The 17,210-nt window shown below is 32.1% G+C and overlaps 1 protein-coding gene across 3 annotated transcripts; it reads left to right on the top strand.

Moving 5' to 3' along the window:
* The first annotated feature begins 2,621 nt into the window (after positions 1 to 2,621).
* Positions 2,622 to 7,602, top strand: LOC123216095 (F-box/kelch-repeat protein SKIP11-like). 3 transcript variants are annotated; one of them, XR_006502192.1, is made up of 3 exons: positions 2,622 to 2,843; positions 3,427 to 5,008; positions 5,989 to 7,602. XR_006502192.1 is itself a non-coding variant. In XM_044636458.1 (2 exons), exon 2 carries the CDS (start codon positions 3,585 to 3,587, stop codon positions 4,908 to 4,910), a length of 1,326 nt encoding a protein of 441 aa, XP_044492393.1. In that variant the 5' UTR covers positions 2,622 to 2,843; positions 3,427 to 3,584; the 3' UTR covers positions 4,911 to 5,461. The 3 variants fall into 3 exon arrangements, 1 of the variants encoding a protein (XP_044492393.1); XR_006502191.1 differs by lacking the exon at positions 5,989 to 7,602 and adding an exon at positions 5,371 to 5,631; XM_044636458.1 differs by lacking the exon at positions 5,989 to 7,602 and having other exon boundaries at positions 3,427 to 5,461.
* The last annotated feature ends 9,608 nt before the right edge of the window (positions 7,603 to 17,210 follow it).

Genomic DNA, 17,210 nt, shown 5'->3' with positions numbered 1-17,210 from the left:
TATGAAGATAAAACAATAACGCTAACTTAACTGCATCAGTCTCGTCCTCCCCCCATAGCCTCTATTGGAAAGCACAACTCAAATCAATATATGTAACTGACTTACACCTGTGAAAATATGTTTGGAGGATCTGATCTATGGCCTTCGATAGAATATAGATATCAATATCTACCATATGACTAAATCGAAGACCTATTATAATGACAAACTCGTACGAACTGAATCTTACATCCATATCAGTAACTCGAAACTATAACTCTTCTCTTAAGGTCACCTTATTTACCGCTCTAAGGATGAAATAGTGTATTAGAACCCCACTAAATCGATTATCCTTCAAATCCAGGAAGTGTTCAAAACAGGTACATCGAAAAATTTGTAATTGTCTTTCTGTTAATAATTTTTTGATCACGACTCCCACATCTTTATATCCACGTATAGTAACTTGAGCCTTAAGTGTTTTTCAAAAGGAAATTGCATTTCATACCTGCCTTCAACCCTTTTTCTTTTTTGTTTAGCTCCCTATATCAAAATTAAATTGCGATTATATTAAATTTATATCAATTTTATATTATAAATTATTCAATTCTGTACATAGAAGCCTTATTCAAAAGAACATATATCAAATTCGAATGTTACACGTCAAAAAACCTTAAAATGCACAAATTTAAATTTGCCCCTCATATGAAAAATATCAAAAAAGATCTAAAATTTTACAAAATCTCATTCTGCCCCCTAAATCCGACCATGAGAATTCGCGTGGCGGATAACTTTGGAAAAACATAGTTTGCCCCCACCATACAAATTCGCATGTCAACCACAAGAATTCGTGTGTCAACTGCATGAATTCGTATGGTTGACTGTCACCCTTGCATGTCAACCAACTTTTCTAATTTATATTCCGTCTTACCATACGATTAAAACTTGCATTTTCACCCCTAACCACATGACTTCGTGTGGTCCATGAAGTTTGAAAAATGCACAAAACCTCCCTATCTTCGAAAAATCTCACCACACAAATTCGTGTGGTCACTGCTGAATTCGTGTGATTACATTTTACCTCCCAAACTTCGTTTTTCAAACTTCATTTCAACAACAATTAACTCTAAACCTAATCTAACACAAAAGCCCTAAGACAATTTATCAAAATCACCAACAAATCAAGCAATTTCATCAAAAATTTTAAATTAGAACCCTAATGCTAAACACCCGAATTTCATATCAAATCGCTCAAATCTTGAACCGAAATGCATAAAGAGATGACAAAGATTGTTTTACTAACCTTTTTGTCCATTTTCTTTGTCGGAAACATTGAGAAAATCGCTTGAGAAAATCTAAGTGTCGACTGCGTGAAAACGTGTATTTGAATTTACTGTTTTCGTGTGTCTGACAAAGAGAAGCATCGTTTTTGTCGATTTTGATATGAGAGACATTTTCGTCTTTGCACAAATTTAAGACATTTTTGTTTAAAATTTAAATACAAGGGCAATTTCGTTTTGCCCCCTTAACTTTGGGGCAATTTAATTAATTTCCCTTAATAAAATATGTTAGCTTTAAATGTATAATTGTTATTTAATCAATACTATTAAAAAAAATAAAAATTTATTTTATTTCTTTATCTTAATTTTAAAAATTTATAATTTTTCTTTGTTTAAATTTTGAAAAGTTATATTTTTTCTCATACAATAGTTAACTCGAAAGAGCAACAAATCATCTCCAAAGACCTTGTTAACTCAAAAGTAAAAATTTATGCTTTGATTGCCTTCTCTTCCCAAGATTAACAACGTTCTTTTTTAAGTGTTCTATGTCACTCTTGACAACAAATGAATCAAAGAATGGTCAAATCTCACGAATCGATCAAAGATGGATCATCAAATCAAATTTATGCACTTAGTCAAATCAACTCTAAACAAAGACAAGCAAATCGACTTTAGACGAAGACAACTTATGTTTAAATGCCCTTCATCTTCATCAAATTGAAGCTAACAAAAATAGCTTTTGTTCGACCAAGATTCAATTGTTCTTCTTCAACTTGTCTATCACGAGAGTGACAGAGTGATAGAGAATGTTGGAGAAAGAATGTCATTGGTCTTGAATAGAGAAGACCGTTGGAGCAGAAAAAGAAGGTCGTCGAAGCCAATTTGTTGCCCTTTTAAGTTAACCCTAACAAGAGAGAAAATGTAATTTTTCAAAATTTAGGTTGGAGAAAAATGGTTAATTTAAAATTAAGATAGAAAAATAAGATAATTTTTTTTTAATATTATTAGTTAAATGATAATTATACCTTTAATACTAACAGATTTTGTTATTTTTAACTATTGATAGATAAATATTTAGATTTTTAAAATTTAGTAAATAAGAGTTTAACAATGAATTAAACCTTGGGCAAGAATAAGTTTTCGGCCTTAAATAAAGCAAAAACCTTATACTTTTGGAGTTAAAATTTGGCTACAAAATATTACTTTAGGAAAATTAATTAATGTTATTTAAGTTAGAAATAGAGCGTCAAAGCATATCGTTTACGTAGTGAGTAAAATAAAAATATTGGAATTAAATTTAAAAGAATATAAAAAAAAAAAAGTTTAAGATAAGAGAGGTAAAGGGGCCGTAGAAGATTTTGTTCTTGAAAGCCCAAAAAAAAAAAAAAAAAAAAAAACACACCCCCAGAGAAGTGCCTCTAATTTGCAGAGAGAATCTGAAGGTCTACTAATAGAGAGAACAAGAACGAACAAGAAGAACAGAAAGAGTTAATTATATTGTGTGTATAGAGAGAGAGAGAAAGAGAGACCAATTGTTAAAAATTGAAAATTCCAATCAAGTCCTTCTTTACTTGTTATCCAATCCTCGTAAGTCCCTTTGCATTACTATTGATTCCCTCTCATTTCTTTTTTAACATTTTTTTCTTTCGTTTCTTTGTTTTTGTTTTGTTTAATAAAGGAAAATTAGCGGATAAGTTTTTTTTGGGTGTGTTTAGTTGTAGCCAGATCTCAATTAATCAGATTTTTCTTCTTCTAAATCATGTGGATTGACCTTCAAATTCGATTCTTTCTGTGAATTTTTGATTTATTGTAGTATTAAAAGCAAAGTGAAATTCATAGTTAATGTTTGGAGTTCAGAGATCTGGATATTCATTTCCTTTTGTTTTCAGCTATTCTCTAATATATATATATATAACAAAAAGTGTTAATTTGGATTATTTTCATACAAAACTAAAGGGAGCTGATTGGAGATTTGTTTTGTATACTCAATATGGATCATTGGTGCATTTGATTCAGATCAGTTATCATTTGATATAGAGCTAAAAGGCTAAGCTTTTTGAACTGGCGTTTCCTGGGTTTCATTACCAGTTATTAACAATTAACAATCTATGGTTAGGTTGTGTTTCAAAAGTAGAAAATCAAAATTTTCATACAATTTTCTTTGACTTAGGTTGGTTCACTGTTTCAACCGCGTTTTTGGGGAGTTTGAGGTGTTGAATTATCAAATTCCTTTGCCCTCGGTATTTTGCTGTTATTGGTGTTAGTGACTAAGAAGGAACTGAGGGCTGTGCTGTTGTTATTCGGTGATCCCGTGAGAACTGAAACGTCATGTTCGAGGGTCGTTACTTGCTGAGTTCGAGGAGGGAGATAACTAACTTGTGCCAGCTGGAAACCAAGTGGACTTATATGATCTGCAAGGTGGACCGAACTGGTAAACGACCATTAGAAATTGATGAGGAAGATGATTGTTATCACCAAAGTAACAAGTCCTTTAAGCTATCTGGTTCCCATGGAACAATACAGGGAGCTTCTCAAGAGCAATCTGATGAGCAGCGATCCTGTGCTGGGGATTCGTCAGATTCACATTCACTTATCCACTCAATTGGCCGAGACAACTCCATTAGTTGTCTCATTCGGTGCTCAAGGTCTGACTATGGTTCCCTCGCATCTTTGAATCGGAATTTCCGGTCCTTGATTCGGAGTGGGGAGTTGTATAAGCTGAGGAGGTTGAATGGTGTGGTCGAGCATTGGGTTTATTTTTCTTGTCATTTACTTGAATGGGAGGCCTTTGATCCAATTCGTCATCGGTGGATGCATTTGCCCAGGATGGCTTCAAATGAATGCTTCATGTGTTCTGATAAGGAATCTTTGGCAGTGGGCACTGAGTTACTTGTATTTGGTAGGGAGCTAGCGTCCGGAAATATATCCTATGTTATATATAGATATAGTATTTTGACAAACTCATGGTCTTCAGGGATGAGAATGAATGATCCAAGGTGTTTGTTTGGTTCTGCTAGCCTTGGAGAGATAGCGATTTTGGCTGGTGGATCTGATTTGGGGGGAAATATTTTGAACACTGCTGAGATGTATAATTCTGAGACTCAAACTTGGAAGTCACTGCCCAACATGAATAAACCAAGGAAGATGTGTTCTGGGGTATTCATGGATGGGAAATTTTATGTTATTGGAGGAATTGGAGGAGCTGATTCAAAGCTTCTTACATGTGGGGAAGAGTTTGATTTGGAGACGGAAACTTGGACTGAAATTCCTAACATGTCTCCTGCCCGTGTTGGTGCTACAAGGGAAAATGATAGACCTGCATCTGGTGAGGCACCCCCCTTGGTTGCAGTAGTAAATAATGAACTGTATGCTGCTGATTATGCTGACATGGAGGTGCGCAAGTATGACAAGGTGAGGAAACACTGGTTTACAGTGGGAAGATTGCCTGAAAGGGCAAACTCATTGAATGGTTGGGGTCTAGCATTTAGAGCATGTGGAGACCGACTTATTGTCATTGGTGGACCTAGGACTTCTGGTGAAGGCTTTATAGAGCTAAATTCATGGGTTCCCAGTGAAGGACCTCCACAGTGGAACTTGCTAGACAGAAAGCAATCCGGTAATTTTGTCTATAATTGTGCCGTGATGGGTTGCTGAAGGGTTGGAAATTGTTGGCACCATCCAGACTGTGGTGGTGCTGCTTCTACAGGATGTACAAGATTGGTTTGCCCTCAATACAAGATTCTTGCTAATGGGTAATTTTCCCTTTCTTTCTTTTCTTATCTTTTCCCATTTGGGTGGGGGAGGATGGGGAAGAGTTTCACATTTTACTCAAGATTTAATGAAATGTTTTATTGGAAGGAGCACTTGAGCTTTTTATTTCTTTTTCCAAACTTTATTCAAAATTTCTTCCATTAAATTTGTGTCTTCCTCCATTTTTAGTCACATGAAAAACTTGCAGAGGTTGGCATTATGTAGCACAGGAATAGGTTTAATAATATGAAGTACCAACACATTGATAGGTTGTCATTAGAGTTTGCTGAAGCTTTTTTATGAACACAGAACTAGTATTTGGGTTTCATGATCCTTAATTTTCTTGGCATTGTTTTCATTGAAGGAAATAAGTTCTGGGAGGTTGTCATATTGGATGCTGGCATGTGTACTGATTACATTTTACCTTGCAATTGATGGGCTATATATTATGAGCATTTTATTTCTTCTCATGTATCCTTTTGGAACCCGCAATTAATTTTAACTTTTTTTTTCTCAGTTGTTTGTACTGATTTATTATTTGCCCCATTTTTTGCAATTGGGTCAAATACCTTGTTTACCCATAAATGATCGATCATTTCTCATAAAAGCCCTTTATTGATTGATATTTTGAGTGCCATGTAGTATTTTCTTATATTTCTTGATTATGTGTAAGGCTGCACTAGATGCTTAAGACGTTTGGACGTTCATAAATATTGGCAAATGAAAATTACAGTAGTCTACTTTCTTTCTGTTCTGTTGATAGCATTAGCTGGAGAAGCTAATAGTTAAATGGTTTGATATATCTACTAACAAAATCAATGAAACTGTAGTTTAGCATATTCAGTAATTCAGTTGGGAGAACAGAATAAATTGTTTAGATCATTTAATTTATCTGTTATTCATAACCTTTTTTAAAACCGCTTGATGATGAATCTGATGTAACCTCATTTTATGTTGATTTTTTGGGCTTCACATTTTGAAGTATTTGAACGACAACCAGAACATTTGTTCCAATTCTTATATTGTTATGCATATGGTGTATGTGGGATGTGGGGAGACCATGTGCTTGGTTTTTAGTTGAGTGTTTAAAGATTGTTTAAAGATTCTTAGAAATCTAGTTAAAAGTAGATGCTGTCAAGTGTTTATTGGTTTTTTGAGAAGAGTAATGCTATAAGCATACACTTTTGAGTATACAATTGGGTACACAAATAGTATGTCATTATATAATTGACTGTTATTTCATTTTTAATTCAAAATCATTCAATTACATGATGATACATTTTATGTATATCCGATTTATACTTAAAAGTATGTGTACATAGTTTTATAGTTTTGAGAAATAACTATTGTTCATTATGCATACATTATCTATAAGAGAACATTTTTCTTTTGACAAAAAATCATTTGTGAAATGTTGCATGTTCATTTCCAAATATTTTATTGCCATTACTAATTATGACAATAAGTTATTGTATAACATTTTATGAACAAATATTGAAACATTTTGCTTTTCAGGGATGTTATGAGGGAAACTTTGAAAATCTCAATATTGTATTTTATTAATAATATAATATTGTGTTTCTAGCATCATTAAGTAATTTTGTTGAAATCTGTTGACGAATAATAGGAGACCCTTGGCCAAACTGATATCATATGAAATGAATATCAGATGGTACCATGACTGAAAAAATCAACTGTCTACTTTTGAGAAGCATTTTAGCTCAAAAAATAAACTTTAGGCATGTATGCAAATGAGCTGTGCCAAATCCTTGGGTATTGTGTCTCGAGTTAGATTTAGCTTTAAAATTGAAGCTCAAGTTTTGTTTGTAACATCTTTAAAAAAAGTTTGTTCTCAATATTTTCTAGTCAATTGGAGTTTGAGTTGGAATTTGATCGATACAAAATTTTCTTGAATCTTTTTGATAGAATACTGTTTGTATCATGTATGCTTAATTCAGTTAATGTTTTATAAATAATTAATTTAATATCTATAAAATGATGATCATACATGACGATTATCTGTCTGCAGTCCGCGTGTGTGATTATACATCTGTATGTGCTTGGCTAACTAGTTTAACTTGAATCCAACCCGTTCTTTTTAGGTTTGACCTCTAAAATTAAGCAAACCCTAGTACCAAGTTTGAGCTTGGTTTACTCATAATGACATGTCTCCAATGTAACTCTTATCAAATTGATTAATAGCTTGGTTCATTTGCATGCCAAGATTTAGGAATCCCTGCAAGGTGCTAATTGATATTTGAACATGAAGTTTGCTGTTTTGCAAATGTAATTGGCAGAAGCGCCTATGCACTATCATTACCGTGCAAAATGACAACGTTTCGTGTATTGTTTATGTAAAAATTGCTTCTGGAATCAGAGGGTTTTTTTTTTTTTTTGGGATTTTCAAGATAATGGTCCCCAGGTTTAGAACTACAAGAGGCATAATTCTCTGAATAATTGTATTAGAGCTAGTTCTTGGTTGGGGGCTGGGGAAACAGGCTGTGTTTGCTTGGTAGATGCTGTGCTTTAAATTATGTAGAAAACCAGAAAACATGGGAAAGTCGTTAAAAATATCAAATTGTGGTTATGGATTGAATTGTGTTCATTACTTTCTTTCCAAAGCATGCACATAACACCCTATGTAATATTTTTCTAGATGTATTTGTATTGTTTACTTACGTGGAGAATTACGATAGTTGCATGTTGTTTAATTATGATTTTCTTTTCTGTGCATTTTCCTGGCATTGTGAGCATATTTTTAAATACATATTTCATGAGGTCACAGATATTTAAGGAGCTGTAAGCTTTAGTCCAATTTTGTCATTGAACCCTTTTTTGTCTCAGTGGATGTGAATTTAGTCTGAATTCTGTTGCCATATTGAATGATCTTGGTGGTGTAAGTATTTGCAATTTTTTTTAGGAAGGGTAATCTAGTTGAAATTGTTAGTAGCTTAAAGGTTCTATTATATGCTAAATTCAATATAGTATTTTTCATAAAATTGATATGGATGCTTGTTACTGCTAACATTTAAATGCATATGAACTACCTTTGGCTGAAACCTTGTACTGAAAACTTTATTCCAAAGTATTTACATGGGCAAGCAAAATTGAGTTAGCTGTCTCACTTTGCTTGCATGTTTCTTGGCAATATTTTAACTCCTTATTTACCAAAGATTAAAACCTATCAGCTTTCGAAGATTTGCATGGTATTAGCATAGAACTAAATTTGAAGTTATGATAGGGAAGAGTATGAAGTTTATGAGTGACCCAGATCAGTATTACATGATTTGAGGTATAGCTTATTTGGGAATTCATTTATGTTTTTCAAGAAAAATTGGGTAAGATATTTAAAGGATGACTGAGTGGGGTAGGTTGCTTCTTCTATATACGGTTACTTTATAATCAAAGAGATGATGATTGGAACCTACTAACTTTTTGCTTCGGTTTTGTTGTCAGAATACTTGTGGAATGAATTGGTGTGTTGTTTGGTTTTAGGGCATTGGTGAAATGAATTTGCCATTTACAGTATTTGGTTGGAGTTGGAATCAGATTCAGTGGCTGCCTTGTAGTTGTAGTAGAGGTGTTCAAAGCTCATCCTCAGCCTTAAAAAAGCTTCATGATATTTAACAAATTCGAATTTATGACCAAACATCTCGCATAGTTGGGGTCTATTCTTGCCAAAGTAGCTGTAATTATAGTCTTGTTTTGGTGCCAACACAGATTCTCTCTCCTTAAAAGCTGGTATTGGTGAAACAAATGTGTCAAATTTAGTAGGGACAATATCATGGCTACCCGTTAGGTTCCCAAATTTATGGTTTTTAGATGGCTTTCGTACCCTAACTAAAACATGTCCATGAATATTTGGTTGTTTGTTGAGGGAAAACGGTAACTTTGGTCTATAACCTAATAAAAATGTGATGTAAATGAAATGCAGTTTAGGAACCTTTCAATAAGGCAAAAGAGTATTTGTGATGCGTTTTCAAATGTTAAAGATTTTATTATTATTTAATTAAAAGAGGGAAAATTATTACCCTACTGATAAATTTGGAATAGGAAGTTTATGACCCTAATTAGATGTTTACAACTGGATTCATTTTGGGCTTTTTATGTAGTTAACCAAATACTCTACTTTCTGATTGGTTGTCAAAGGGCACCTTTGTTAAATTTATTTATTGTTCTGCAATTAGACATATATATTTTTATCTGTTTCAATCTTTATCGGTCCAACAGTGCTTTTAATCTTACTTTATTTGTTTGCCATATTTTTTATCTTATTCTACAATTTGACATGAATGGCATCCTAATAGAATGAATTATTTCCCAAATGTGATTAGGTTGAAATAGCACTTGGAAACACTATTTTGGGTATCTGCTAAACTTTAGAAACTTTGAAACATAACAATGAAACTAACCTTGCGTGGAAAAAGGTGGTTCTGATTGTGGTAAAGGCTCCCTTCTTCTCCATTTTTATATTTTTGGCCTCAAACATGTCAGTGTTGCATCATCTACCACTAAAATGTTTCTCTTGTGATTAAGAATTGAATATGATGCCAATAGGTATGCATAATTTCACTTTTATATATTAATAAAAAAATTAATTAGACCCTAATATTAGTAAAACTGGTGAAACATTAAAACTTTAAAGATTAAGGTTTGGATTCGAGTTTCTATTATGTTTATAAAACTTTAACTTATTTGGTGCTATAATTATAGGTTCGGTTACTATGTCTCAGGTTTATCCATCCAATAAATACGGGCGGAGTCCCGGTTATAAAAAAAAAATTTGATTATAGTTTATGAATAAATAAAACATAATATTAAGACCATTAATTGTTAACACAGCAATGAAGGCAAAAGCAGACAATATATATACTCCTAAACTAAAATGCATGCAACCAATTACAATTATAATTAAATTTATATTAATTTATGTGGCAAGTGGTTGAACCACCTTATTTACAACTAAATTTTCATGCTTTGTGACCCACCTTTCCATTTTTGTTTCTTTTACGTAAGAACAACACAAACATTTGATAATTAGAAGACGTTTAGTTTAGATAATATTTTATTACTAAAATAGAAATATTACTTTGAAGATAAATTACTTAGAAAATTATTGGGTATAAATGATTATTATGTTTGATAAAATTTAGTAGTTATAAATAATTATTGTGTTTGGTTAAATGTAATAAAAGATTATTAGTAAATTATTTTATTTAAATATCCTTGAATATAATTATTTTTAAATATTTTTTATATTATTTGTCATATTAATTAAAAATAAATTTATTTTTGTCTCAAAAAATTAATAAATAATAATAAATTATAATAAAATCAAGATAACTTTGGTAATCTTTAAATACCTAAGGTGAAGGTGGTAATCAGATTACCACCTATATTACCTGTCACGTCAGCATTGGTAATAGAAAATTACTGTAATATTTTATTACAGACAAACTAAACAAGGGAATAAAAGATAAATTACTAAGATAATCTTCAAAAACTAGAATCAAACGGCCCCTTAAGAGTTAAGATTTTAATCCCAAGATTCATGGCTTTCAGTTTATCAAGATTAAGTTCACTTGCCACATGCCCCTTTCTTCTTCTTCTTAATCATTGCTAATTAAGTCTAGTCTTCCCATGCTCCCTCTCGATCTTTTTCATCGTAATTATGTTACGTTACAAAACCAAGTGACAGTAATTTCAACTATTAAGAATAATTTTATTATTGGTTATCGATTTGAATTAATTTGTTATTAGTCAACAACCTTAATTAATTGTATTCAACCAAAGCAATCCACGTGATTTGGATATTCAATCTCCATAAGACATGCAATTAATTAGAATTAAAAAAAAAAAGAGTTTGGATTGAGGCATTCGTTCGGCGAGCATGGGATTTGTTGTCTTGTTTGTAAGCCAGCCAACCCAACGTCCTCCTAGAGGAATCACTGTGAAACAAGATTGTATATGGAAATGCCTGCTCCAAGTGTAGGTGTGGATTTGATATGAGTTAAGCAAAGTTTGAGGCCGGTTTGAATTCAAATTGAATCTATAATATCCAACTCAAACTTGAACTTGAGTTTGAGTTTGTACGTCATGGGTTTAACGATAATGCATATATTCATCCTTGTTCATGCACGGTTAACTCTTCATGGGCAACTTTGGCCGTGCCTTGGTGTACAATCATACGTGTTCGAGTGCATAGACATACACTCTTTTGTCGTGTATGACTTCCTTATGCACGAGTTTCTCTAGTTGTGATATTACATAAAGGCTTACCTGTCTTTATGTACGAACGTACGTCCTTTTCTCATGAATGACCACCTTGTTCTTCTTCATGATTGTGGTAAGTTCTTGAGGGTAATTTTATCATTTTACTTCATGAATGGTTGTACAACCCTTTTGTATGATTGTCTTTGTGACCTAGTCTACGTGCCATGGATGGAAGTGTGTGTCCTCATATGAGTATCTACTGGTCATTAATAAACCTTAAGGTATTACATGTATAAGTGTGCATACTTTCATGCATGGTCGTACGTGACATTAATATCGTAAAATTTCATGCATGTCATGGTCATGCTTATCCTTGGGATGATCATGCATGCATGTCTGTAGTCCTATTTTCATGCTATTTCGAATAAGGCTTTGCATCAAGTACAATCCTAAAGTTACCTCATGATTTCTATCATGTTTCTATCATCCTAGAAGCACAATTTAAGTCTTACCATGCAAGAGATCTTAACAAAGTATCAATACATCCAAAATATACAATATTACAACCAAAACATATGTTCAACTTTTCTGTTCATACAATCACATTAATTCCATAACATGCTTGTGTTCACATATTGTCATCTCCACATAAGGATCATGTTTACTAGTTCATATTGTTTCATTAAATCACAACTATAGTGGTGCATGGAAACTCATCATAATATAAATCTCAGAATCTTGGCACAAACAAGACACACAAATCCCTTCACTTAACCGTTGAGTGTGTAATTTACACTTATTTAGTGTCCAGTCATTAGGTTTTTTGGTGCATTTTAGTTAAAGTATTGTTAGTTTTATTTAATTTTATGTTTATTTCATGATATTTCCTCATTTTAGTTAGATTTTGTTAGTTTAATTTGATTTTATCTTAATTTCATGATAATTCAATATTTTGTGATTTTTAAGAATATTTAGTGCAGATTTGAAGGCTACTAGAATGAATCTAGAATGAATTTGATAGATTGCACATAATCAAATAGGATTTCTTAATGCAGGTAGGATTTTCTAATGCAAGCAAGATTAATTCCTAAAACAGGCAGGGCTTTCCTAATATAGGGAGCTAAAACAGGAAACTAATACAAACATATTTGACAAAATCTACAGGATCCTAGTATATCTAAGATTCCTAGATACATGCTAGCTGTCAACCCTAAGCTATTTAAAGACATGTTTCATGCAAAATATTAGTTCTTTTCTACCTTTTCAACCTTCTAGCTACCTAAGACTCATTAGAGATCAAAGATTCAATACAAAACCTCTAGATTAAGGGCAAGACTTACAAATTTTTCACTAAGAATTAAGAAGATCAAGCTTAAGCATTCTACCAAAATTTCTAAACTTCATCTTCTTTTTCTTTTATGCATTATGAATTATTTTGAATTATTAATTCGTGTTTTTGTAATTATTAATATAAGTGGCTAAATATATTTTCTAGGGATTATGAGGGATCATTTGATCCCCATAACTATATAGTTGCTTTTATTATTTGTTTAATAAAATTTATGATGTTGCTTTTGATTTAATAATTAGAAAATAAAATCTTGTGTGATGTTAATGGCTAGATATCATACATGTTTTTAGGTTGATGTAGGTTATCAAAAGATAGGTACACAACTAGTTAATATAATTGTTAAACCTGGAAATCTAAGTCTAGAGATAAATTAAAATCTTTGTGGAGTCATTGAATGTCACAAAACTTAATAGATTTACATTAACTGAGTACCATGAGAATAGGTATATGTTTAATGTTTATAGGCCTAATCTACCTCGAGAGAGGAATTAGGTAAAATAGGATAATGAACCATCAAAACACTTCAAAATCATTAGTTACTTAAAACTATAAGCACTACTAGTTATATGAGATTGATAGTAAAATCTTAACTCCTAGATCTATTGAATAGGTAGGAAAGATCATTAGATAGATTATTTAATATCTAGCCTTAGATTAATTTAATTAATTAGGTTTAGTTTAATATTCCATTAGCATTAAGTTCAGTTACCCTAGCTGAAAAAAGTTGCAAAACAAACTAATAGTTAACTCCCAATCCTTGTAGGATTGATATCTATTATATTACTTGATGACTTGTGCACTTGTGAATGAGACATAACATTAACTTGTTATCATTTCTATCTAGTAAGAATACTTGATGACTTGTGCACTTGTGAATGAGACGTAACATTAACTTGTTATCATTTCTATCTAGTAAGAATAACCATAAGACTGATAATATAGTAAAACATAAATCTTTTACTTACTTGGATGCCTTACTAGTTGTTCTGTTGTTGCTCAACACCTTTTGAATAACTTAGATTCCACTTCCTCTGACATCAAAACTCTCAATTCCACCAAAAAATACACAATTAAATTTTCTAAATAATGCAATTATCTTAAAAGTTGACCATATTTTTCTATTTCTCTCAAGGGGATAAAGATATGTAAAAAAAACTATGGAATGAAATCTCTCAAGATACAATAACAGACTGCATAGGCATGCATCCTAGGCATGGAAACTCATACATCCTTTTAAAAGAGATATTGGTTGACGAAAGAATTAAATTTCATGTAACTATGATATTATAAAAGCTTGAAAGATGTTTGTTGATACTCTATTGTCTGGGTGGCTATGACACTTTGCTAGAGGCCTATGTTAGTTGTTGTCTGAATTCAACCCAAATTCAAACATTACCAGTTTGATAGAGAGTTTACGGGTCATACATATATAGGGGTTGATTCAAACCTAGAGATAAGAATAATTTGATGACAATCTTGGTGTTTAGGGAAAAGTAAGAAAGATGTGAATGGACCAAGTTTCCCTGTTAGGTTGAAAGATTCGGTTTGAAAATGCCTTGATTGAAGTACATGACCACGTGTACTTGATGGCGTTGATGCCGACCATTCATAGCATGGCACGGTTGTACCATGCCTCATGAAAGCTTGGCATGACTAGACAAAAATTGTCCAAGTCGTAAATGCCTGAAGGAAATGCATATGAGGCACAATTGTATGCCACCGGTGCATGTCCCTTTAGCGTGTGTAAAGTTGGAATATAATTAAATTAGGATTACTGTGCACACACATATACATATGTACGTGTGTGTGTGTTTTATTTTCGTTAAACATCTATCACACATAATATATATACAAATTCATGAAAACCTAAGTGACCGTCTTGGTTTTTTGAAATTCTCTTTTCTTGTAAACACACTATTAGTCTTGCTGAAAAGCCCTAGTAGCCTTTTTCCTAGACAACCTCATGTGTTTGGGCTTTACATGGATACCAAAGCGTTGCCTCACGAGGGTTGAATAACTTCGTTTCTTTACCACATGAAGACTTGGAGGAGTCACCAATGCAAGTATAAACACTAAAAAACCCTTTTAGTGTTTTGTATGTTTATGATAAATATGTTTTAAATTAGGTATCTTGGTCAGGGTTTTAGGATTATTTGATTTATATATATATATATATATATATATATATATATATATATATATATATATATATATATATATATATATATATATATATATATATATTTATTTATTTAATTTCGTTGCGTTGCTGATTATTGACGCCTTAAAACCCTATAGTGGTATTAGAGCCATCATTTAGGCATATTTTTATGAAAATTATATTTGCTTGTTTTGATTATTTTACCTATTGTTGCATGTAATTAAATTAATCAAAACTCTAAAAATTGGTAAAAATGATTTGCAATTATGTTGCCACATGATTTGTAGAGTTTTGTGAACAACGTAAACGTGTGTTAAATTATCAAGTAACAATTTATAATTGTTTTATTTTAGTTTTGTTATTTTTTGCAAGTTGAATTAAGGTTGAAAGTTGTTTAGCCAGTGTGGCTACGATTTACATATTGTATTTCCTCACCCAAGTGAAGGCTTATCGAGAGCAAAAGTTTTTTGATTTTTTTATCACTAGAAAATCTAAAAGACTCATTTGGAAAACTTTTTATGAATGGAGGTACCATCTGAAGAGAACTTACTCCAAAGAAGAGGTCATGGCTACACTAATTTTGGTCCAACTGTGACACTCACTTGGTGCTTAGCACTATAGGTGTCATGACTGAACCATCTTTCAATTTTGTCCACACATGACACATCATGTCTGTGGGCTAGGATAGACATCACAATTAGACCAAATTGGATAATGGTCCAGCCATGACCCATCGCGACACTTTGCCACGTGTGTACAATGTAAGACTGGACCCTTTTTCATTTTGGTCCAATCATGCCTCTTTGTGTCTTCCACATGATTGCATTCCAATTGTGCGCTAATCAGACATCTTTCTCGAATTTTGATAAATTTTAGAAGCACGACTAGAAGTCTTGCCTGCACGACCAATAAAATTGAGAATAACGATTTGGTTTTATTTTGTTAGATTTGGATCGAAGTGAAATTTTCTTAAGCTTTGGGGTTGAATAATAGTTTTACAAAACTTTAAAGACCAAAATTAAATTTTACACTGGCTAAATAATAATTAAAATTTAGTTTTAACTGGATGTATATGTATGAATGTATGTATGTATGGTGCCCAATATGCAGCCAAAGAACCAATGTGAATTCTTTTTTAATTTTATTTCCTTTGGGTTGTTATTCTGAAATAGGGCCTATATGCCCTACCTTAATCCCCCTTCTTCTTTAGTTTAGATTGTTATTTTATTTTCTTAAAATCATATAACTAGGAAATAAAGTCATGTAATTATTGAAGATTGAAAGTGAAAAGACTAGTCAAACTCTTTTTGGCTTGAGGGGCTTGACATTAGTTATGGTTGTGTGCTGACATATTTATTTTTACGTTTTTGTATATATGTGAATGGTTATATTTTGCAAATATCACCTAACAAGTTGTTTTAATCTGATCAGACTAATTGATTAAAAACCCTTAAATTAAATATTAAGTCTAAGATTAAATTGGTGTCTTCTAATATGATACCTTAATTAAGTCCTTATTCGTTGGAACCTTGTTTGCTAAAGCTAAGGGTAAAATTCTACCAAGTGAAAAATTAGGACATGTTCATATTGGGTCTGACTTAACTAGTGTACTTTTCTTGTTTGCTAAAGTGAAGGTGAATATTGGAGGCATGAGTAGGAAATGCATTTGTCGATGTAAGGAGATATATAGTATTTACCTTATTGATACTAAAAGTCACATTTGAGATCACATGATTTGTTGGGGTAAAATCTAGCTTGAGATCATGGGCTTTTGTTGATTAATTTGAAATTTACCTATTCAATTAATTCGAATTTGTTCACTAAAGTGAAAAGGAGAGTTACTGCGATAGGATCTCGATTCATTAGAAAGTTCATCAAAATTTTTCAAGTGCAATTGTAAAGGTTATAGGCTTAAGGAAAATAGTGAGAGCATTTTAATTATTAAATCAATAATTAAATTGAATATTAATTAAGAATAAAATTATTAATTCTCTTATCTATAAATTGTAGATCACATAATTACCATGTCCAGCCTAATATGTTGATCAATTCTTAAAAAGGAAAATAGGCTTACTGGAAGCAACTTCATTGATTGGTACATAAATCTTTGATTTATTCTATGTCATTAGAAAGGGTTGTATATCCTTGAGGGGTCATTGCCCCATAAGCCTAGTCCTAATACTACACAGGAGAAAAATGATACTTTTAATAAGTATCTTGATGACACTATGAAAGTTCAATCTGTCATGCTGACTTTCATGCCACTTAAGCTTAAAACACAACATGAAGAAATGGATGCTCTATCCATACTTGCACATCTTTAAGAGTTATATGGCATTTGTACGACAGTTGAATGATATGAGGTGTCAAATGCATTATTTAATCACAAACTCTCAAAGGGAAGACAAATTGGCCATTATATGGTCAAAATGATTGGCTAATTAAGTGGTTTGCAAGCTTGGGCTTCATCATAGACAAT

Source organism: Mangifera indica, chromosome 5, assembly GCF_011075055.1.
Source record: "Mangifera indica cultivar Alphonso chromosome 5, CATAS_Mindica_2.1, whole genome shotgun sequence".
Lineage (NCBI taxonomy): Eukaryota > Viridiplantae > Streptophyta > Magnoliopsida > Sapindales > Anacardiaceae > Mangifera > Mangifera indica.
Note: the sequence above shows the minus strand (reverse complement) of the source record. Positions and strands in the feature narration are given on the sequence as shown.